This window comes from Aquila chrysaetos, chromosome 5 (genome assembly GCF_900496995.4).
Source record: "Aquila chrysaetos chrysaetos chromosome 5, bAquChr1.4, whole genome shotgun sequence".
NCBI classification, from domain to species: Eukaryota; Metazoa; Chordata; class Aves; order Accipitriformes; family Accipitridae; genus Aquila; species Aquila chrysaetos.
In genome coordinates this window covers 12,288,562-12,313,013 of record NC_044008.1, presented here as the reverse complement: position 1 = coordinate 12,313,013, position 24,452 = coordinate 12,288,562, and the positions used below count along the sequence as shown (strand labels likewise).

General features: G+C 36.4%; 1 protein-coding gene across 3 annotated transcripts in view; it reads left to right on the top strand.

Annotated features, from left to right (window-relative positions):
• The window catches only part of GNAI1 (G protein subunit alpha i1), a 38,638-nt gene that overhangs the window by 9,187 nt on the left and 4,999 nt on the right, over nucleotides 1–24,452 (top strand). For all 3 annotated transcript variants that reach the window (XM_030014332.2, XM_030014331.2, XM_041123646.1), the window contains exons 2-5: nucleotides 11,373–11,415; nucleotides 11,495–11,636; nucleotides 16,348–16,505; nucleotides 18,309–18,437. In XM_030014332.2, coding sequence (XP_029870192.1) covers nucleotides 11,373–11,415; nucleotides 11,495–11,636; nucleotides 16,348–16,505; nucleotides 18,309–18,437 — 472 coding nt within the window. The remainder of the gene's footprint in view (nucleotides 1–11,372; nucleotides 11,416–11,494; nucleotides 11,637–16,347; nucleotides 16,506–18,308; nucleotides 18,438–24,452) is intronic.

Sequence of the window (24,452 nt, the reverse complement as noted above, 5' to 3'; positions counted from 1 at the left end):
TATTTTAAAACTTCATTGCTGGAATAGGAGATGGTGCCAGTCTTTCTCAAGGAGTGTGTTGATTATGGCACTTTATTGGAAAATGGAGGTATGAGTTCATCTTCGTTCCAAGTCCAAGGAGTGTCTTTCTGACCTATGTTTCCTTATGCTATCCTAACTTACAGGTCGTAGGCTTGACTAGGAAGAATCCTCTTCTGCCTAGCAGTTTATGAAGAACGCAGGATGGTAGTGGACAAGAAGCATAACTGCCAGCTCAGTGTCCAAACAGTAGAGAGGAGAATGGAGACATTAGTCTTCAGTTAAAACAGTAAAGTTGTACTAATATTAAACAGTGGGAATGTAGTATTGGAATCCAATTCTAAAACTTGCTATGACTGGAGATAAATGTCTGGCAATAACAAAATTGGGAGTAAACAAGACAATTGTCTTGAATATTTATAGATTTTATTTAATTAAATGTTACTTTGAGTGCTCGTTGATTTCAGAATCTACCAGTGATATACTGTACAAGGGTGGACTGAAAATAAGCTGCTAAGTCTCATTTAAGTGTTGTCTGTATTCTTGATGCATTAAATATTTCTTGAAGCGTTTTGAAAGTGGATTTCACAGCTGTATGCAGATTCAGTTACTGATCCTTAATAAATCCGGTAAACTCTTAGCAAAACCATTATATGCTTTCTAAAGCTCTTAAAGACATTGACAGGGATTCTTTCTAATATGCTTTAGTGCCTCAGTGTTTGCTAGCAATGGTTCTCATTTAATTCCTAGATGAGAGACTAGGTTATTTTCTCTGTCTGCTGTTCTGGAACATAGGACCTTTTGGGGCTAGATTGGATCAGGCTTTGACAACATACTTGTTTGAGGCCTAACAAGCTGCTATTTACGTAGGTATCTATCTTAGTCCTTCCTTCTGGGCCTATTGGGTACAACTGCCTGTTTGAATGGGTTGAAATTTTTATATGCTTCAAAGCTTTCTCAGTTTAATTTGAGACCAGTTAAATACAAAGTGTTTAATCAACAAAAAAAAAGTCAGATTTTTGTTTTAGTACTGTTAACTACAAATAATAATCTACCTTTAGGTAGCTTTGTGTGGAAAATGCATGTGCGTGTAACGAAAGAATATGGTTGAGTATACACATGAATTTTCTTTCCTGGTTCAAATACAAGTAAGTGTTCTGAAAACGTTTGCTTCTGAAAAAGATCAGTCTGGATAGCTAAATCTTTCCATTTAACATTTTAATCTGTGTCACTGTGTAAGTCCTTACAATTTTTTGGTGGAGGTGGAGACCTTTTTGTAGTGAATTTAGGTCAACTGTCAATATGCTTATTCTCCTTATTTTTGTGGATCTTAGTCCCTGAGCGACAAGATTAAAAAACACTTAGGTGTGGATGAAGACTGAGCATTTATGTGAACTGAAGTTTATTGCACTTCTTTTACAATAATGGGCTAACTTTTATACCAGGGCAAATGCAGTTATACTAAACTTTGACAGTACCCATTTATAATAATACCTTGGTGTTACATGACAAGTAGAGCTTTGAATAAAATCAGTTGAGATTTACATGAGAGATTTTTCCTATTTTGATAGGAATGCACACACTTTGCTTTCTGATTTTCCCAACTCTTTGTACAGTTACATGGTAATATGAGGTAGCAGGGACAGTCAGATCTGTCACAATTGGAGATAATAAAACAGTAGTGTTGTTCTGAATTGCACTGGAGCCTGAGATGAAAATGTGCTGTGAATTCCAAGTTCTTTTGCTGTATCTCTCCACCAGAATAACCTGCATAAAGTATGCCTCTGTTGCAGTGGGGGATCTTTTGTAAAGTGTCTTTGATTGTGATTAATGATAGTCTGCTGAGTAGCAGAAATTCTCTCTGGTATCTCAGTCACTGAACCTACCATGTTTCCACACCGTATTTATAGCTCAGTGAACAGTAAAAGGCCATGAAGGCCAACCACACTGTCAAGAAAAATGTCAGGGCACTCTGGTTTTCTAAAGGTTTATTAGATCTATATGTGGAGGTCTGGATGAGGCATACTGTACTCTGTTGGCAGAAATTGACAGTAACTTTCTTGGTAAACTTTGTAAAAGCAAAGGAGGTGGTTCTTTCTGTTGGAGCACTCAGTGTTTATCTCATGTAGTGTGGTCATATACAATATCCACTCAAACTCATGCTCTAGAAGGTCTTTAATCATGTTTTTTCATACCATGATTTCAAATTATGTAGTGATTGTTTCTGAGCATGCTACTACGTATGGAAGAAGATAACCACTTTGATTTTTTTTAAGTAACAAATTTAAATCTTATCTTGATTTTGAAGAGAAGATCAGTTATTTGCTATTAGTGAAGTTCCATTAGAAACACTAACAAGTTTCTGGACTTTGGATTTTGAGGAAATTCCCAAGTCTTTTAGAGGATAGTAGTATGGGGGCTGGCCTTTGATACATTTAAGTAGTCAACTGATAATCTTACCAAGCTGCTGTCAGCATTGACATGTTAGACCTGGAGCCACAAACTTTTTTAGCCACTGGTGATGTGGCATATAGTTGCCAGGCAGCAAGCGTGATTACTATGTGGTTTTCATCTCTAAATGTGCATTCATTCCCTTATTTAATTTCTGGCATAAGAAAGAGGTTTATTTCCAAACCTTTGAGTCTCAGCTTGTCACAGTCCTGCTGGGTTTGGCACCTCACACAAAGGAAGCTGTGCCTATATCTTAATTGAAGAAAATGCTTCAGAGATTTTAAAGTGCAATGGCATTGTCCCTCTAGAAGGCAATGATATTGTTTTTTAAGACATCTCTTGTATATTCTCCACAGATACATCATCTTTCTCAAATATGACACTTTGGATTGTATTGGTGTTCTCCTTTATAGTGAGACAATGAGTCCACAATATGGTTATGCTAGAAGTGATGCATATAATGATAAAAGGGTTCCTACTATATAGCAGTAGCTGTACAGCCAGTAATTTGAAACAGTTGAGGAATATAAATATAAGAACATTTTTGAAGAGCTAGATATAATTTGTATTCAAAAGCTGCATGCATTCGTGTTGTACATAAAATTGCACCAAAAAAAATTTCTGCTAAGGTGTCAGCTTGTCACATGCATCAAATTCTAAGCAAGAAGATTTCATAAAACCTTAAAAAGATGTGAATAAAAGTTACCTTAAGGTTTGCAAAATGGAGTGTGTGCTCATTTCACCATAAGCTTTATTTTTTTAGAATTCATTGAGTTCCAGAGGTTATACTGAATATAAAACCATACTTTTTTCTTTGTTGTTTCAATACCAAACTAATTAATACAGTCTTTATCACTTGCTTATGTGTTTACTATAGTAATAGCCTAGGTATCTAAGAAATTTAAAGCAGCCTATTGGAGGTCTAGACCTGAATAGACACATTGGATGCTAATGTGAGTTAATATGCATTTCTTGAGATGATGTTTTATATTTAAGTTTTCTTAAATAATGCTTTATATATAATATATTTACTATTTTGTTGTATACTATTGATTTCAAACATCTACTAAGAGCAATACTGAAGACCTAGGAAAGAAATAATTAGTTGTAATTAATTCTTGATTTGTTACGGAATTTACAAAAGTGACAGTGGCTTACAGGTTTAAATGGTATTTCTTCTGTAGAAGTAAGCCAGCATGCAGCTACTGAAACCTTGAGATTATATCAGATCTTTTATCTGAGTCAGTGTCACAATTTTAGAATCTGTCACTCCTGTGGTTTCAACCAGTGATGTAATCTGGGATTCACACTCTATTACTACATGGCTAAGTTACTGAAATATTTTCTTCCAGATATTATTCACACAGCTTCTTTCTTAACTCATTCAAAGTTTCCTGGCACATTCAAATACCAGTAGCTATGGAAATTCAAAGACTAATGCCCCTTTAAGTAATGAGTACTGCCAACCTTCAGTTGACTATATGAAAACAGTTGGGAAGGGGAAAAGGAACATAAACTCTGTCAGTGGCAGCAGCTGTCCCAGAATTAGAAGAATACAAGATGGTGGTAGATAAGAAGTGTAACTGCTGGGTGGTTTCAAAAAGGGGGAGTGGGAACACAAGACAAAAAAAAAAAATTTTGCAGGGAGGTAGAGTGGTGTGGGTGCTGGTGTGAGAGAATGTTTAATTTAGCGGTCAACCTGTCTAGCAGATGTGTAGCAACAAGTTTCCACTGTGTGTTTCTTGTGTTAGCATTGATGTATTTTGAATATAGTAACAATGATTAGCAGCTTGAATTCTGATTTAAGTCTCATGTCTGGTTATGTGTCATGAGGGGATAAATTTGAGAGATTATACTTCCAAGCTCTCTGCTTGCCATGTGCTTTTTTAAGAGATTACTGGCCCCATAGCAGAAACAGTAGAAATCACTGGGTATTTAGTTTGTGCTGTGACTAGTGACAGCTGAGGAACAGGCACCATTCATCTTGCCCCTTCTACTGTGAAATACTAACATCTGACAGAACACTGGATAGGAGAGTTGTGGGGAGTGGACTTTACAGTAGGTGAATCCAACGATTTGAGTCAATGTGTTTTATTTTAAATTTCACATATGTGTCTATGTTTAAGTTAATCTGGTGCAAGTCTCCTGTTTTACAGTCTGAAAAGCTGACAAGCATCTATTGAAAGTTTTATATTAATTACTCTTGTCCATACTTGAACTTTCTTCTGGCAACGTACAAGACTATTCTACTTGTTTGTGCGTTCTGTTCCTTTGTCCAACTTAGTTGGTGCTTCAAAACCAGCCCTGTTCTACTCTTCAGTTTTTATCTAATTCTTGTCTTAATCTAGGTGTTGGTCTTCCCCCTCCCCCCCGCAAAAAAAAAAAAAAAAAAAAAATCTACAATTTTTTCTGTTAGTGTTGCAAGGAGTATATTTGTGCTGTTAGGAATTGTTGTACTTGACAGTTGGTTTCCTCCAAAAAGGGATACTGTGAACTTGGAAGTTTGCATTGCTCTTTATTTTGGTATTTGATTAGTTTCTTCAGTAAACAATTAGTAAATGCTTCACAAGTTAGGAATGTTACTATTAAGATCTCAGCACTTACAAATAGCAGTTTCTGTGCTTGGGTGCATAAAACATTTGTTCCAGAAATTTGTAGTTCTGGAATGCTTGCTATGTAGGCAGTGTGTGGGATAATAAATCATGAGACACTATGAGTAGTTTGAAGTAACATTTTTGCTGACCTGTTATTTTTAATCAAATTATAAAATACTTAATTCTTTTTGAATACAGACCTGCTCCATTTGGAAAGTGAAAGAATATTAAATCTGTCTAAAATGATGTTTGCTACAATTTCATAGTAGTGAGTCATAGAATCATAGAATAATTTAAGTTGGAAAAGACCCTTAAGATCATTGAGTCCAAATGAGTCTGTCTTACTATTTTTCAGTAAGTTCTTGTGTAACTGGCCAAATAGCAGCTTGGAGAATAAAATATTGCTTTAGCTGTTTCTTAAATTTATTTGAGCTTTACTAGCCCTACTCTGTTCCTTCTGAGTACTATATGTGAGGTTGATCTGTTAAATGTCTTTTTGGTTGGTTTTTTGAGCATGAAGATGCTTTGATTCTTTGCTCTATTTCCAAAGTTGAAAGTTGGCTTTGAAAGAAAAATTATAATACAAATTTAGTCCCTCTTATTTAGCTGAGCTTCAGATTGACTGTGCCATGGATGGTATGATAGGGCTAGTATAGGCCTGGGTTTATGTGCTAGGTATAAATTCACCAAGTGCTATCACAACTCATGCTGGATCCAGGTAAATGACTGCTTTGGATAGCACCAATACTAGCTGTGGAAGTATTGACATGTGAAGGTAGAGCCTGATTACTAAACTTTGAAGGCAGAAAACTCGTCAGATTATAGTAGAATCTGTGGGGGAAAATGTGGTTCTGCTGTTTCCTGTGTTAAATTGTGCTGATTAAGTTGGACATGCTTTGCTACCACACTTTGTCAGTCTACATAATGAAGCATAAGGATCTACCTGCTTTTTGGCAAGCAGGTGTAATAAGAGTATTAGACTTTGTTGAAGTTATATTCCTACTGAACTAGGTGAATAAAAGTTTTAAAATTCTGTGCTTTAAATTGGATTTTCATAGCACGTATTGCCCTCTTTTTTTTTTTATGTGAGTAGTGCATGAAGGACACAAAGTGTGCAAGGGAGATGAAAATACTCATCAGTTTTTAAAACTTTCTTTTGTCAAAGTGATGACCAAGCAGTTAGCTTAGACTTCCATTTAAAACTAAGCAGACAAAAAATGCTCACGATTCTCTCAAATTCGGAACTGATACACTGCTGTTTTTCTAGTCTGAGCAGAACCGTCATGTCTTTTTATTAATATTTTTTATGCTATATGTGAATAGTAACTGAGCCAATAAGACTGTTCAAATTATTGGCAGTAGTGAAGCTGAAATCAAGTATCACGCTTTAGCAGGCAATAAATAGCATCCTTTACTAGATGATTGAGGAACATACAATCAAGTCTCTCTAAATCTGGGTAGGGTTTGGTTGTGACAGTATAGCTAGCTCTGACATTTTATATGCAGCTGTCACATGAAATATTTAACACTGCTTGCTCCTGTCTAAAACTTTCTAAAACAGAGTTACTTCTCATTTTGTTGTATGGACAACTTATTCACACTGAGATAAAGGAGGAAATTTTACAAATGCATCCATCAGAAAACCTGGCTGAGCTCTGCATTCAGGAGTGCAAAAACAATGAATCTCCCTTCATTATGGGACAGTAAGGTGTAATTTTCTTACATACTTTGCAAAGATTATTAGGCAAGCTGCAGGCATTTTAGCATGCAGTTAAAGAAAAAACCCAAACCAAATACAACTGTTTCTATTTTCCATTAAATAGAAGAGAGGAATGCATGTTCCAGGAACTCACTGTTGGTATTGGGTACTCTGTAATAAATGATGACTTAATTTTTTTTCATATGTATTATGAGTGTTTACGGTTATGTTACTGAGAAGGCTTTTATGAGAATTCTAGGTATTCGATACACGTGAATTCTAACACCATAGAGAAACTTGCATATCTGACTCAGGAAAAACTGAGTAGAAAGTGTATTACAAAATAATTAAATTTTGATACTGTGACTAGCCCTGACACTGACCTACTTGGTTAGTCAAATGTGGTGAATTTTTGACAGAAAGAGCACTTCACAAGGTCATGTAAGTTAAATCCTGTAGTAATATTTCTTAATATCTTCAAAATTGCTGTTGAATGCAGGGGTTTATACTTTCTTCAGATTGTTTGAATGAAAATATTAACCCAAAGCAAATTATAGAAATTTTGTTAACAAAGCTAATCTTTAAACTTTTGTCACCTGTTTGTGCTTAAGTGCATAATTAGATATCTACAGTTTAAGTGTTAATTTGGTTTATAAATGCATCAGGTGTCACAATAACAAATGACTTTTGTACTGGTGTCTCTGTTTTTTGTTCATATTAATATACTTATGCTGAACTTCCATGGCAGCTCAGAGTCTGAGAACCATTGGTACTCTAAGAAATTTCAAGGTTTATAAAAAATAAGTCCTTTACTTGGACATTAGCTAAAGGTGGCATTAAGCAATCTTAGATTGATGTTGACAGGCCTGCTCTATTCCTTAGCTACTTAATTCTGCAGGACACTAGCTCCTGTTGCAGTTAACACTCATTCTGCTGTGTGTTGGAGGAAGGGAAGTCTAGCCACATCAGTAGCAGTGCTGGGGAGGAGGTGGGACAAGTTTTGGCAGCCAGTCTTAAATTGGCTTGAGCCTGTCATGAAGCTACATATTTGGTTTAATAGGAGAAATATCCCAAAGGCATCACTATACAGTAGTCAAAGTGTAGAAATATACTGTTAGACTAACATCAAATAATATTTTAAGTTGGAAGAAACCTCTAGAGGTCATCTAGCTCAACCCTTGGCTCAAAGTCAGGCTAACATCAAAATAGAGAAGGTTGCTCAGAGCCTTGTCCAGTTGAATCTTGAAGATTTCCAAGGCTGAGTTTGTACTTCCTCTATGTGCAATTGGTTTCCAGTGCTTAACCTATTCCATGGGGATAGGTTCCCTTCCGCCCTTTATATCTCTCTGAAACTGTCTGTACTGCAGCTTCTTGATTGCCTCACATCTTTTTGTTGTGTACCTCCGAGAAGTTTGCTTCTTTCTTCAGCTGTCTTTAAGTGGGTTTTATGGAGAGGATAGCAATTAGACACACACCCCACCTCACCGCCACCCCCCCCCCCCCAACCCTCCCGAACCCTCCTGCCTCCGTGCACTGGTAGACTTTCCAGGGTTAAAAAGCCCAATTCTGTGTAGCTTTTCTTTTTATGCCATGTACACCAGCCCCCTAATCAACCAAGTGACCCTCTTTTTTTTTTTTTTTTTTTTTTTTCCTCCTCATTTATCAGTATCTCAGTTGTTGGGTGCTGAGGGTGGAAACAGAATGCAGTACTTGGATACAGCATCATGAGTGCTGACTGCTGGGGAATAACAGGTTCTTTTGACTTGTTGACTGCAGTTTTGCCAGTGCAGCCATAGTAGCTCTTGGCTGGGGTCAACCCAAACACTCACACAGCTGCTTGATCACTCTCCTCTCCCTCGGGATAAAGAGAAAATAGAAGGAAGGTGAGAAGACTTGTGGATCAACATAATGACACACAAGCAAAGCAAAAAGAAGAATTAATTACCTGCTTTCCATTGGGAGGCAGATGTTTGGCCACTTCCTGGAAAGCAGGGCCTCAGCATACATAATCATTGTGTGGGAAGAATTACAGAATCATTTAGGTTGGAAAAGGCCCTTAAGATCATTGAGTCCAACTGTTAACCTAACACTGCCAAGTCCACCATCAAACCATGTCCCCAAGTGCCACATGTACACATCTTTTAAATACCTCCAGGGATGATAACTCAACCACTTCCCTGGGCAGCCTGTTCCAATGCTTGACAACACTTTTCAGTCAACAATTTTTTCCTTATATCCAATCTAAACCTCCCCTGGTGCAACTTGAGGACGTTTCCTCTTGTCCTATTGCTTGTTACCTGGGAGAAGAGACTGACACCCACCTTGCTACAACCTCTTTTCAGGTAGTTGTAGAGAGTGATAAGGTCTCCCCTCAGCCTCCTTTTCTCCAGGTAAACAAACCCAGTTCCCTCAGCTGCTCCTCATAAAACTTGTTCTTTAGGCCCTTCACCATAACCATCCTTCCCAAGATTATGACAAACAAAGGTTAAGACAAGCAACTTAACCACAAATGTTCACCTTTCCTTCTTCCTTCCATGAGCTTTTACTGCTGAACATGGCATCATGTGGTATGGAATGTCCCTTTGGTCAACTTGGGTCAGTTGTCCTGGCTATGTCCCTTATCAGTGTCTTGTCCACCCCCAGCCTACTTGCAAGGGGTGGGGTCAGGGTGAAAAAGGATAAGGCTTGATGCTGTGCATGCACTTTTCAGCACTAGCAGAAATGCTAGCATGTTATTAACACTGGTTTAGCCACAAATCCAAAGCACAGCACCATATGGGCTGCTGTGAAGAAAGTTATTTCCATCCCAGCCAGACCCAGTGCAGCAGCCTGGTATGTGGTTGACCTTTATTGCCACAGGGGCCTGCTACTGACTCTTCAGGTTGTTGATTCCCACAGTTGCTTTCCGCAAGGTTGTTCCCGAACCCATTAGTCCCAAGTCTGTGTTGCGTGGGTTATTCTGTGCTGCTTGCAGGGCTTCAGACTTGTCTCTGTTCACTGTCATGAGATTCCTGTCAGCTCAGTCCTCCAGCTTGTTGAGGACCCTCTGAATAGCACCTCTGTTCTCCAGCACCATGACCACTTCCTGGCCTCCTAGGCTGATGTCGTCTGCAGACGTGATGTGGGTGCATTCCATCCTGGCTTTCAGGTCATTGATGAAGATGTTAAACTGTATTAGCCCAGTATCATCTGCTGAAGATTGCCTCTTCTAACTGGCTTCCAGTTAGATTTTAAACTGTTGACCACAAGCCTTTAAGTCTGGTTGTCTAGGTAGATTTTCAGACATCCTGCAGTTGATATTTATCCAGTTTGGTACAAGGATGCTATGGGAGGTGGCATTGGAAGCCTTATTAGAGTCAAAGTAAATGAGATCCATTGGTGTCCTTCATGCCCAAAACCAGCTGTTTCCTCGTGAAAAGCTATCAATTTAGGCACAGTTTGCACTTTGTAAATCCGTGATGGCAATTCCCAGTCACCTTCCTTTCATTCATGTGCCTGGAAATGACTCCCAGGAGTATTTGCTATATAGTTAGTCTGAGGATCAGAGTGAGGCTGACTGTCTCATAATGGCTCGGATCCCCCTTCTTGCCCTTTTTTGAAGATTAATAAATACAGTCTTTATCAGTGGCTTCCTGTGGTCACAGTGACCTCTAAAGAAGAGAGTTTTCTTTGGTTGTATTGGAATTGGACAACTGGTGATCGATCTATTTGCATTAGAAACACCTGTAGACTGTGTGAAGGTTATACTCACTTCTGCAAAACCATATTGAGAAAGAGGAATTGTAAGAGTGATAATTCAGCACAAGTCAGAGACAAACTGGGAGTGTGCTGTTTAAAGGGGTTAGGTCACAACTCGAAGAGTTCCATAATTTTTTCAGAGAAATAAGCAGACTAAAGAAAGTGGAGGTGAAGTAAATTAAGGTTGTTGAGACAGCAAAAACTGTAATTTTTTTTCCCCGTCTTGCTGACAGACATACGAATTGGTTTTGTAAGCTTTGTATTTTAATGTTGTGTGGTTTTTTGGGGTTTTTTTTTTTTTTTAATTTGTTGAGCACTGAGAATGGTATCAGCATGTCTTGCAAACTTCATGCAATCCAACAAGAAGTAGTCTGACTATGTTAGTGTTAGTTTATTCTTGCAAGGGCCAAAAAATTGTTACAAGGGCTAGAACCTTGAAGAGTTTGAAGATGTTCATTTGCAACACTGAAGACCATTAATATGGTGTGAAGAACTTATAAAGGAGGTTTTAGGTTAGATGTTGATTAAAGGGCAGTTAGAGGAATTGAACTTAAGACCCCTTTGAAGTTGAACAACTGATCATCTCTTTGCATTAGAAACACCAGCAGACTGTGTAAAGATTATGCTCACTTCTGTAAAAAAAAAGGCAACGACTTTTTAGAGCTGAATGATTTGTTCTTAAAATGTCTTGATTTTGAAAATTCCAGCTCGAGACACTTGTATTTTGATACTAAAAATCAGTTTGTAACAAATGTACTTTTAACTATTGAAGGTTTTTATATTGGTTAGGTATTTGAAGTGTAGAAACTAAATGTAGTTTTGAAGATTAATAAAAGTCTACTCTAATGAATATTCACACATTTATTTTTCAGGAGCTGGTGAATCAGGGAAAAGCACAATTGTCAAACAAATGAAGTAAGTATGGTCTAATACTACGATAGAGAAATTCTTTGTTTCTTTGAATAGAGAATTTATTTTTTTTTTCCTTCTGTAGGATTATCCATGAAGCTGGTTATTCAGAAGAAGAATGTAAACAGTACAAAGCTGTTGTCTACAGTAACACCATTCAGTCCATTATTGCTATCATTAGAGCAATGGGGAGGTTGAAAATAGACTTTGGTGATCCAACCAGGGCTGTGAGTATTGAAGTGCACACACAGATATACAGCTGAAATATCCATTCATTTTCAATTTTTGTCTGTTGTTATTTCCTGAAAAAACCCTCTTGATATCCAAAAATCTTTGTAGGATAAAAAGGTTGATTGAAAACTAAATGGCACTGGTTGTTACATGGCAAAGTGACCTACAGAGCAATCAGCGCTGGGTTGATTCATAACAACTATTTGATTTAGATACAGTTCTCCAAATTCTATCTAAATTTGGAGTACCAAACATCTGAGTCTTAGGGAGTTTTTGAAAAGCATTAAACTATGCAGTCATGTCTTTTTATTTGTATGGACTTGTGGGCTGTTATGATCTGTAAGTCATTTAAGTTAGGCATCTTTGTGTTCCTTAAAAAACACAGCTTAAATAGGTAGGCATCTAGCTACTGTCTGCACTTCTCTATTAGGTCATAGGCACAGCGGTGCCTAAAACATTTCCAGCCTCTGAGCTTGATCCTGTTTCATACTGATTTCCAGTGTGGAGGACTTTATTTTACTCAAAACAGAGACATGGCTATAGCCCTGTTACTGGTATCCCATTTTTTCATGATACCACATAGATTAAGGATTTTTCCCAAGAAATAGGAAACCTTTTTCTAAGCTTTTCCACACCTTTTCCATCTCATTTCATCTAATGTCTCGCATACAAACCCCTGATGGGTCTATTTGCCATTCCACCTATTGAAGCTGGTCTGCAGAATTGATTCTTTTGGCTTGTTGTTTCTCCAGTCCTAACCTTATACTCTTACCTGTGGTGACCCTGATTACATCCGCATCTGGTCAGGAGGTTAGATTCCCTGAATCTCTCCCTAAAATGCTTAGTTTAAGTGGTTTTGCTTTGTTTTCAGTTGCAGTGCTGAAATTGATCACCAAAGTTGTTAGTCTGAATAGGATTGAAACTTAGTTCAGGATGTGTGCTTTTATTTTCTTTCCATAGAAATCAATGTCAGAGTATGGAATGCTCATGAGTACAGTTTCTGAAGCAGGAACTAGCCCGCATTATGTCTGTCTTGCAGGAAAGATGGAGGAAATTTTTTTTGCTGTTCATGTATTGAAATAAGTTTGTAAGGTAGTCAGGGGGATATTTTGTTACGGTTAAGTTCTTTCTGTCATGTTAAGGTTGAATTACAGTTTGGCAGGAGAGGAGGGTCTTGAAAAATAAGAAACGGTATGTAAATTCTTCTTTCATGACACAGTCTTGTGTTTAAGATCTTACTGATTGCTTAAAAAGCAATTTATAAATATTAGAGAGTATACCTTCAGTGACCTTGTGAAATGCATTATGTATGGTTGTCATAAGGAAGACAAACATTCATAAGATCATGTAAAGTGGGTCATAAAGGTGTATCTGAAGTCTAAATCTGATTGGCAGTTGAGAATTATTAGTTGATTTTCATTTTGCTCTTTGATAATCGTTATTTTATGTACATATGTTAATTCTACCTGAAACCTCTTCAATTGTAAACATAACTAGTAAAAGCTTTGTTTCCATTGATTATTCCTCTCTACATTTGTTCTCATGTTTGCTGTTGTCTTCCCTTAAGACCAAAGTTTTCCAGGGCAGCAACAGTATCTTACCGCATGTTAGTTCAGTATTTGTGCAGTGGAGTCCTCTCTGGAGTCTGGCAGTTAATGTTGGAAAGAGGCAGATGGTAGACTCATGTTACTAAATACATAGTAAGAGAAAACGGAGGAGGAGTAAATTTAGGTGTTAGCAGATAAAATGACTAACAAGAAGATTTTGAGGGCTATTTTATATATGATATCAATTTGAAGTCGTCTGAGTTTCTTGACTTCAGAGAGCTATATAAATGATGAGGCAAACTTTTGCCAGGGGTCATCTTAATACAGCTGTCCATCCCTTTGCACTTAGGCAGGTCTTGATGGTCCAAATTCTTTTTTCAGAGCAACACTGCCATGGAATGTCAGTACTAGATTTTTGCCAATTGTGAAATCAGAAATGAAGAAAGGAGTTCAGAGCTTGTGTTATACATCAGTCTCACTTAAAAAAAAAAAAAAGTATGGTTGCTCCTCGCTTATTACAGTATAGCCTTTTAAATTTTATTCTATTTCATTGTAATTTTGTCATTTTTCAGGAAAAAAAAAAGCTCAAAATTGTAACTCCTGATGAAAACTGTTGCATTCAGGCTCTTTTCATTTCTGAGGGTAATTTCTGAGGGTTTTACTCTAAATGGGATAAGTTTGTTTGGAAAGTCATATACTCTTATATCTGTCATAAGACTAATGGTAAAGCAGTGAGTTGAATGTTTTCTTTTTTAAAGCTCTTGAATCAAGGGAGCACAGATTATACCAGCAGCCTCAGTAATGGTCAGTCTCAAGATTGGTGTATCTTCCTTTGTCCTACAGGATGTTTCAGTACTAAAGTAGAAACTGTGTTTCGAGAGACATTTAGTGAATGTGCTTTAAAGGACTATGGACCACTTTCTAAATGTGAGATTTACTGTAATTAGCTAGAGAGATGGTTAAATTAGTTTCTTTACATTATCTCACTTATGAAATCTGATATAAAAATAGTGACACCTAGAGAGGAAGCTGCCCCATTCCAGTATAAGTAAAGGAAAGTATCTAGCATTGGTTAATAATGAAAATAGGACTCGATCATTGCATACTACCTCACTTGGGGTGTCTGTAGTACTTGCTATCCTTAGAAAAGGAAGTATGGGGGAAACAGAGACCACTTTTAATTTGAACGTTTAGGCTTTTAAAAAGCTGAAATTGATTCTCTTGTTCCACTTCCCCTTCCCTCTCCCCCTCATTTTAGACCATGTAGAGATTAGAGCTATTCGAAACAGAGTAAATTTTGTATGTTTGAAAGTCAGACTATGTTAGGTATAAAATGGTGTAATCATTCATGACAGAATTGACAGTCAGTTTCTAAGCTGTTTACACCATGTGCCTTGGCTCTTCTTCAAGATCTGCTGCTTTTATGAGTTGTAGGTCCTTGGCATTTGCATACACAAACAATATTCAAGACCAGAATTGTCATTCAGATTTCTTTTATGCAGGCATATAGCTTAAACTACAGTCTGTGAGATCTGACTATTCAACCCTTTGATCTTTACTGCTCTGTTTTTTTTATGTAATTATTAGTGCAATCCATTGAATTTTTATTAGTTGTCCACACTGCCCTGCGCGTGTACAGTAGTCAGCATTCTGTTAATTTGTTTGATAAAAGTTCATTTTTAGATTGTCACTACTCTAGCTTACAAAAGTCTTTTTGAGCTATATATCAGATACCTGTTGTTCATATGTATAACTACATATGTATACATATAGATATATATAAATCTCTTCAAGCTTGCCTTGAGTTGACTGAACTTGCACGCTTTTTGTTTTCAAGCTGTGAATATCAGTATTACTCAATCCATCTGTAAAGAATTTCCCTGTTAGCTGTCATAATCTTTGATTATTTAAGTCTACAGAGGACAATATCTTTAGAACAATGACTACTTTCTGTGCTTATCCTGACCATCCATGGTTTTTTTTCACAGCTTATTGTTTGAACAGCAAAGGTGACAGATCTGGATTTTTCTACAGATTTGGCTCTGTATCTTCACGTACTGTTTTGTGAGAATAACTTTATATGTTCCTTTTTTTAATCCTTCTCTTTCTTGAAATACTTTCAGTTCCCAGCTGATATGCCTAAGTCTCTCTTTTCTCCTTCCTCCTGTCCAGTATCATCTGTTCTCTTTCTTTTAATTATTGGATAAACAGTACACACTGTGGGTAGTAGTTACAAGCCACAAGTATGCTGATTTTTCTCGCTGACATACCTTGGCATTAGATCACATATAGCTAATAACCAAGGTCAAGCAGCTACCCACAGGAGAGTGCTAATGTGGATCTCTTTCCTCTACCCAGCTGCTCTCTGCTTTTTCCAGTGCCTTACAGGTCTAACATTTTTAGGTTTCTTTCCTCAGTCAAAATTGGATGAAGATAGCCAGCTGGTCAAATTCTGTTAAAGGAGACTGGTGGACTGACATCCTGTACTCCATTAGGCTCACTCTCAAAGGCAGTCATTATATATAGTCTTAAAATCTAGCATTTGCTCTCTTAAAAATCTTAATGTTTGCTTGATATCGCATTACCAAGAAAACTTGGTCTCTGTAGAATAATTAAGGTAATGGATATTTGTAACTGATTTATCTGGAAAGTATTTTTCTATTTCCTGATGCATGATTTGGGAAGAAATGATCATTTGTCACTTTCAAACAAAATTGCTTTTTGAAGCTTAAGTGATTAATGTGTTTTTCTTCAGTCAATCAATATACATCTGCATTTCTGAAGGTTCTAGTATGCATTGTAACCATTCTATTCATTTTGTGGTTTTTGATAACCAAATAAGGTTAACTTGAGACTTGAGCACAAAATATGTTACTGCTTCTGTTTAGAAGCTTAGTTCAAGTTATAAACAGACCAGAAGAAGCTTCATCAGCTAATGAGAAATTTGGTTTACTGGTCTTTTTCTGTTGAAAAATGTGGGAATTAATGTCCTGTGCAGAACACTAAACCCAATTGTTTTTCTTCACATTTTTTTGTTTGGTTACGTTTGTGTTTACCAGGTTAAGAAAGTAACTTATGTGCTGAATATAGTTCTTAGGTGCTAATACCTCTGTTGTATTTCTCAATGTTTGTGTCTCCACTTTCTGTTTACATCCTAAAGGATGATGCTCGTCAACTCTTTGTGTTAGCTGGAGCAGCAGAAGAAGGATTTATGACTGCAGAGCTTGCTGGAGTTATCAAGAGACTGTGGAAAGACAGTGGGGTTCAAGCTTGTTTCAACAGATCTAGAGAATACCAACTTAATGACTCTGCTGCCTAGTAAGTACTGTGTGACAAACAAGATTGTCTTGTAAGTAGTAGCTAAAAGAATATAAGGGAAGTCTCATCTTTTGAGGAATTCTGCTCCTATGTAGAGGGAAAATTTAGAAGTATCTGGACAAAGATATTGTCTCCTTGGGTCAAAATACTCCAGCTCTAGGTTCAAGGTTGGAAAGGAATAGGTGTGGTATAATTATGAGTTGGAGTCATGTTGTGACCAGTTGTTTCTTCCTCTTGAAGAAGACAAAAAATGCTTTAAGGTGCTTTAATAGCATTTTTATTAAAAAAACATGACTCAAGTACCTGTTCAGTATCTGAACATGTCTAGGAAACTTGATTATGTGATGTGGATCTGTATTACTAAGGATACTACTTTCATGTTCATAATAGAGTTTCTCCTATGATTCAGCATTGCTGCATTTTCTTTCTTAATTAACGGTCTCTGTTAGAAATGTGTTGAGCAAAGGTAACAATCAGGATGTGCCTTCTATGCTAGGGTACTTCATTAAAAAAATAAAATAGTAAGGAATCAAGGGTGTGAGAAATAAGATGTGGTGGCAGGAAGTAATGGAAGTCAGTCAAGGAAGAGTCCATCATGGGAGAGGTAACATGGTAAAGAATGGCATAGCAGTGATACTGGCCTTATAGGGCAATATTTTAAAGCTTTGTCATTCTGAATTAATTGGTAGTGTTTGAAGGTGTTTCTCACTTTCATTAAAATGAGGTGGTACTTCAGAGTAGCTGTACACAAATAAACAACATGCGGGTAAGCTAACTGTGAGAAGAGGACAGCTGGAGTAATGTAATTATAGGCATGCTGAATGAATAGAAATGTGATCAAATTGTAACAATCATGCTGGAAGTATCAGTGTTCTTTTGATACATATTTGCTGAAGTTGTTCTAAGGGTACTGAGGGTAGATGGCAACAAGTTGAGCTCATGGTGACAATCTCTTGACTTAAGAGACAGCACTTGTATAAACTTTCTTCAAAATGGAGCACTTAATTTGGAGGATCACTTGCTTTCCTCTGGTAGCCTCCTCTGTTCTATTTTGTTCTTTTAGATACCTCTGCCTCCAGTTTCATAAGAAAACTGTTCTTCTAGCCATACAATTGTATCCTTAAAATTGCTAACTTCTGGTTACACTGAAAAAAGAACATAATGCCTTCCCTATTTACTATGGGAAAAGCACAAATAAGATTTGTATGGTTTTTAGAAATGCTGGGCTTCTTGGCCTGCATTGCAAGAATTCTGGCAATGAAATTATACTATTGTAAAATATGTGTGCAATTAGAAATTCTCAATAGAAAGTTAATTGTTATGTATCAAGCATTTTCTTAAACTTATTAATTCTGACTGCAACACTGAGTTCTTCTTTTCATACCTATTATCAAATCCAGGGTAATTTGGGGCTTTGGTTATAGTTCAAAGTAACTTGTAGTTCAGTAGGTTACAAAGATGAAGGTGTTCTTCTAGTTAGTGCTAATAACATTGGTGTACGTGGAACCATGTTTGCATTTTGGGATTTCAAAAGAAGAATTCTTTGTAGTGGAGTCAATTGCATAAGTTTTCTTTCTTCTAGGATGAAATACCTTTGTGTCTCTATAAAGCTTATTTCAAAAAAAACTTGGAAAATTGAGGGGAATAATGTGTCTTGCTTTTTGTCTTCTCAGAGAAAGCTATTTTATAAAATAAATCAAGCACAATATAAAGAATGGACCTAGAACTACTTTTGTAAATCTTTGTGATTATCTTGCTACTGTTTTATGAATAACTGAAAGCAGTATTTATTTTTACCTTCAGTTACTTGAATGACTTGGACAGGATAGCACAAACCAGCTACATTCCAACGCAACAGGACGTTCTCAGGACTAGAGTGAAAACTACAGGAATAGTGGAAACTCACTTTACTTTCAAAGATCTTCATTTTAAGTATGTAAATCATGCTGTGTGTGCATCTGTCTGTTATGGTTTCCGTAAAGTTCTAGAAGATCAACTTTCAATGATGTAATTTAACAAATTTGTCTAATGACAACTTTGATTTGCTCCCCCCCCCCTTTTCCTGAAAAAAATTCCTCATGCTTGGCTTAGTTTTCTGAAGGGATGTGGGAGTTGTTGGAACTCCTGTAATAACTCAGAATAAATATGCAGATATTAAGTAATAAATGCTTTGGTTTTATCGGAAGCTTTTTGTAAAGATATTTTATATGTAAGTTAAATCTCAAAATATTCCATTTTCTGCCATGTTAAATAGTTGTTCTTCTATCAGATTCTTCCCTTTAAATTCAGTTGGAGAGCTGGAGTCTTATAAATGTTTGCTGGTATTGTATGAAAGAGTAAATCAATTTTCGTGAAGAACTGAATTCAAGTATGTGTTGTACTTTAAGGTACGACATTTATTCACGCTTTATTTAGTGATGAAAGAATGTGACTTACATTTCCTGTGGTGCAGGATTTACGAGATAATGTTAATACGCTGAACATTTTATGTCCGAAGACATTCATGATAAAAGCATAGGATAGTATAAAAGTAATAATATTCTACCTCCTACTGATCAGGAAGAATGAGAAGAAAACTCAGTAAAACTCACATTGCATCTGCATTTAGATTGTGCAGAGATTGTTGTCAGCATGTCTATACAATATATTTGTTTAGTATCTTCATGGAAAATACTTTTTTTTCATATAAATGCATAGCAAGTACTGTAATATGGATGCTTCATGGCCATCTGTACTGTGGAAATATATTTCATTTCCTTGTTTTAGGATTTAAGTATACAAAATTCGTATTCATCCATAAAATAATAGCTGGTAAATGGGAATGAATCTCTTGCAAACCTAAGGAGAATAGTCCTTACCAAGCCTCAAGAGAGGTCTTCAGTATTCTGAGGAGCTATCCATTTTCTCACTCCCTTTCTAATGTTTCTTGTTCAGTTCCCTATTGTAGATGCGTTTAAATTCTTCTACACTCTCAATGAATTTGTATGCAGGTAGCTACTTCCAGTCTGTACTGATTATTAGTACTGTTACAAGGACCATATGATTACACTTCTGTAAAGTGTGTAACTTTGACAGGCCTTTGGAAGTATTTAGCTCTAATGTTGTATATTTAAACACCTGTACAACAGGTGTTTAAGTTTTAGGTTCCTTAGGAGATAGGCTTAATGAGTTATTGGAAGGGCTTGAAGAAGTACATTCTTACATAATGTTGAAAAGAACTTTTATGATGAACTAAAGGCATAAAAGGCTTGATTATACCAAGATGAGGCTACATAAACATGACTAGCTGTGCAATATTCGGTACTTCAATTTTTTTCATTATCTTTCCTGTTTTGCAGTTTGTGTTTAGATTCTTTGAGGTTGAGCCTTATTTCAGCCTTCTCTATAAAGTGCTTAGCATAGCTTTGATTATTGATTCAATCTAAAATGCAAATAGCAAGTCCTCTTCATCCTGTTTCTATAGACTGTTTCAGAAGTTGAGTCTGATGATTTACTACTTTCGTCTTCAAAAAAACCCTTATTTTGTAGAAATGTTCTGATAATTTAACAAATTCTTATGGAAATTCAGGTCTTAGTACAAAATTATAAAACAAAAATAAAAAAAATTAAAAATTATATAATTGACAGAAGTAACGACTAAAATTTAAGGTATTAATTAAGGTATACAAGTAGAAAATATCTTCCTATGGGTACAGCCATCACTAATTATTTGAGAACTAAGTAGGAGTAGGTAGCTGACTTGCATTTATATAGGGTGATATCCTGAAGGTAAGGAACATTTTTAAGGAATCCTTTTTTCATTTTTAAATTCTAACAGGAATAATCTTTAAAATGTTTTTAAGATGGTATTATTCCATCGTACAACATTAAATGGGCAATGAGCATTGTCACTTGCACAATAGTATACCCAAGTAGAAGACCTCTTTAGAGATTATGATGTTTCTGACAGTTTTTGATCAGAAAGTGAAGGGTCTTTGTTTTTCTTCTAATTTGTTCCCTTCTCTACTTATTTTTACTGTGGTTTTTTTTAATAAGAATTTATTAACTCAGATCACTTGAAGATTTCTAAAAATAACTGTAATTGAATCCTTTCAAGTGCAGTCTACCTAGTCATATAGTACAGTAACATTAAATCGGTAGGTTTTTTTAATCTACCTGCCCCTCTGCAATATTACAGCCCAGAGAAAACAGGAAAGGGGGATAATAAAAAATCCAGGTCCATTTTAATAAGTATGTAATATGTGAGACTTCCCATATATGTATCATACTTTTGTAAACATCCTGCTTCAAAAAAATATTTGTCAAATTCAGAGTCTTTCACAAGACTGGGGACTGAAATGAACAACTTGTGTAACCTTAAAAAAGAAGTGAAAGCAATCATAATAAATATCCGGTGTCCTTTTGGCCCGTATCACATTTTGTATGGGTACTAGAATCACGTTCTTTGTTTAAATAGTCTGAAAGAAGCAGAACATAGCACATCTGGCAACACTAGCTTTCAGAAACATATTGTGCTAATGAAAGGACCCTGCATAAGTCCTTAAATTTGCACAATTGCAGATAAACTATTCAGAAAGCTACCCATTTAATATATCTAAGTAACACAGCTTAGTAGAGTGGTGACTGGAGAAGTGTCTTTAATGCTTTACATTTAGTTCAATGAAGTAAGTTGTCTTAATGTGGCATAGTCACCTTGTAATCACATTGGAGAAGTCTGTTTTCTTAAAATAATGGAAAGTCATTAAAGCATTTCTCTAATTCCTTCATTCTTTAGATAAGGGGGGTAGATTCAGCTGTTACAAACTTCAATTCTTTCAGCATTGCCTTGTATTTCTTTTTAGTTCATTGTAGACTCTGACTTACCTTTCATAAACAAAATACGGTTCTTTTGAGTAACAAACCATGGATGGTGCTATGAATTTTAGCACCTGAGGCAAGTGCTTAAAAGATGGACTTGCACACAACCCTGTGTGCACACCCTCTGTCATGGTTTAACCCCAGCCAGCAACTAAGCACCATGCAGCCATTCACTCACTTCCCCCTTCCCGCCCAGTGGGATGGGGGAGAGAATCGGAAGGAAAAAGGTAAAACGGGTTGAGATAAGAACAGTTTAATAGAACAGAAAGGAAGAAACTAGTAATGATAATAATAACAATAATAAAATGACAATAATAATGACAAAAGGATTGGAATATACAAAACAAGTGATGCACAATGCAATTGCTCACCACTCGCTGACTGATGCCCAGCTAGTTCCAGAGCAGCAACCCGCCCCACCCCCCCGCCAGTTCCCCCCAGTTTACATACTGGGCATGACGTCACATGGTATGGAATACCCCTTTGGCCAGTTTGGGTGAGCTGTCCTGGCTGTGTCCCCTCCCAACTTCTCGTGCCCCTCCAGCCTTCTTGCTGGCTGGGCATGAGAAGCTGAAAAATCCTTGACTTAGTATAAACACTACTGAGCAACAACTGAAAACATTAGTGTGTTATCAACATTCTTCTCATACTAAATCCAAGACATAACACTATACCAGACACTAGAGAGAAAATGAACTCCATCCCAGCCAAAACCAGGTTACTCTCCCATATTGGAAAGTTGAATCTGTAAATCATTCTTACAAAACTTTTTAAAATTTATCTGCAGATTAAGCAGCTTTTATGAGTGTTTCAGTCTTTTGGGACTGTGACCTAACAGGTCTCAGTATGACTTCTAACAGGGCAGATGGAAAGCTTGTGAACTTTAAGACCACTTTGTTCAGAATGGCTGATTTTTCTTAAAGATACTTGCAGCCTTATCTTTTTTTTAAGAATTTTGTGTGCCAAATAGTTGGGGGTTTTTTGTTTTGGTTTGGTTTTTTTTTCTGTATGCCTATATTTCTCTGTACTGATACCATATGGAGAAGAAGCTTCATTACATAAAACAATCCATCAGGTTCTTATTACTTGCTGTTGAGGTGTTCACTGTGAAACTGTGATGCCAAAACTTCATCCAGTACTAGATTTTAGTATATAAAAATTTCAAAGATGAGTGCAAAAAGATGGTTTGCATAAAGAACTGGGAGTTTAGGTGCACAGTTAGAAAGACAACCTCCAAAAGAGACAAGCATCACTGGTGAAATACACCACTGGCAGAGAGGCTATTCTGAACTGAAGCAAACGTTTCTGGCTAAAATCAGTATCTGCGAGTACAAACTGGAAATTACACTTCTACGTTCTAGAAGTTGTCTGTCTTCTGCATTTTCCCTCCCTTCCCAGGATACTTGCTAGCAACATAGTCTGAACAAGCCAAAACTATACAATGCCTCTTGTGCAGACCTATTTTCTTTACATATTTTTGCTATTCTTTGAAAGAATAGTTTTTACTACAGTTTTTTATTAATACAGGAAGTTATGCCATGTTTTCTAGTACCTCTCGGTTACCATCTTAGTAATAATATTTTTGCGTTGAGCAGTGTCATAAGATATTATTGAACTAGGTGAGACCCATGCAGATTGATATTACAGTACTGCCATCAGTATAAAGCATTTAATTTCTCATGTTCCTTAGAAGCTGGTGTCCACAAACAAATAAAAGGAGCAATTTTGTTGTTCAGTTTCTGAGTTAATTTCTGTCTTCTGTTCTGGTCTGTAAAGAATGAGATTTGTTGTTGTTCAACCCTATATGCCTTACTGTCTATCAAAAGCCCTCAGTGTGATAGCCTTATTACCAATATAATTCTGAATTATTTTAGGCCATGCTGGAATACCTTTGCAAGAATTTTAACTATGCATCTTAACAATTGTTGTTCCAGTCTGGATTTCTCTTCCATTTTGTATGACATTTTTACCCAAATAAGGCTTTCATGGTAGAGCTGGCCATTCTACTACTTAGAGCAAAGAGGATGGTGATGTAAGAACTGGTCTGTCCTCTGTTCTTTCTCTTCTCTCTTCCTCCTCCCATTTGAACATTTATATACCTGCAGAATTCTAGCTCTTTTTTTGTGACAATATAGAAAAATTTAAAATTATTTGTGAAAACCCCTGAAGACAAGTCAGGCCTCTTTTAAAAGGAATAATTGCATTTGCTTGTAAGTAGGAGGAAAAACTAAATTTGTGCATGATAGAATATTGACTAACATAGTGAGGGAAGTAATATGTGACACATGTGCATTGTTCTGAAGCCATAAGTCGTGGCAAAAATTTGAGACAACAGTATTCTTTTTCTGTGATAGGAAAGAGACAGGTAGAAAAAAAGTCTGTGTTATCTCTGAGAAGATCCTATGATGTATGTGTCAATTTCAGGATACCACTCTGTCTGGTTTTTATTTTTTTTGGTGTTGGTCCTGTCCCCCCACACCATGATTTACTGTTCATTGTATCGGGATGCTATTTATTTGGCTTGCAAAATACTTGAAGTTCCTAATGAAGTCTAATGAAAGTTCTGTCTTTCAGAGTGGCTGTAGCCCATAATAGTAAATGGCCATTTAAAGCATTTAGATAGCAGAGAAAAGCAAACTCATTCATATCATGCTAATTTGCTGATCATCTGCTGTTAAGCTCTGGAATGTGGTCTTTTCCTATTGCTCTATTTCTGCTAAGCTAAGAATTCCAAAGAAACAAGACTCATCTTTATAGCTCAGTTTTCCCACTTAACTGCATTTTCAAAAAATGCATTTATTGGAGAGGAAAATTGTTTCTTATTATGTAATGCTTATTTTGTCTTTTAAGAGAATTTTGAAAATAACTTTAGCATCTCTTAAAAAAAATATCCCATTTAAACAGGGACAATTGAAAAATAGATCAAGTTGCAGTTTGGTTTAATAGAGAGAGGAGCTGAAACCCTCCAGGATTTGGAGATTCCAGATTAAATTTGAAAAAGTGGAAGTTAGATTGTATATATTTATATTCAGAATACTAAAACAACACTAATAGTCAGTGTTACTTGTATCCAACTTCCATAGTATTGCA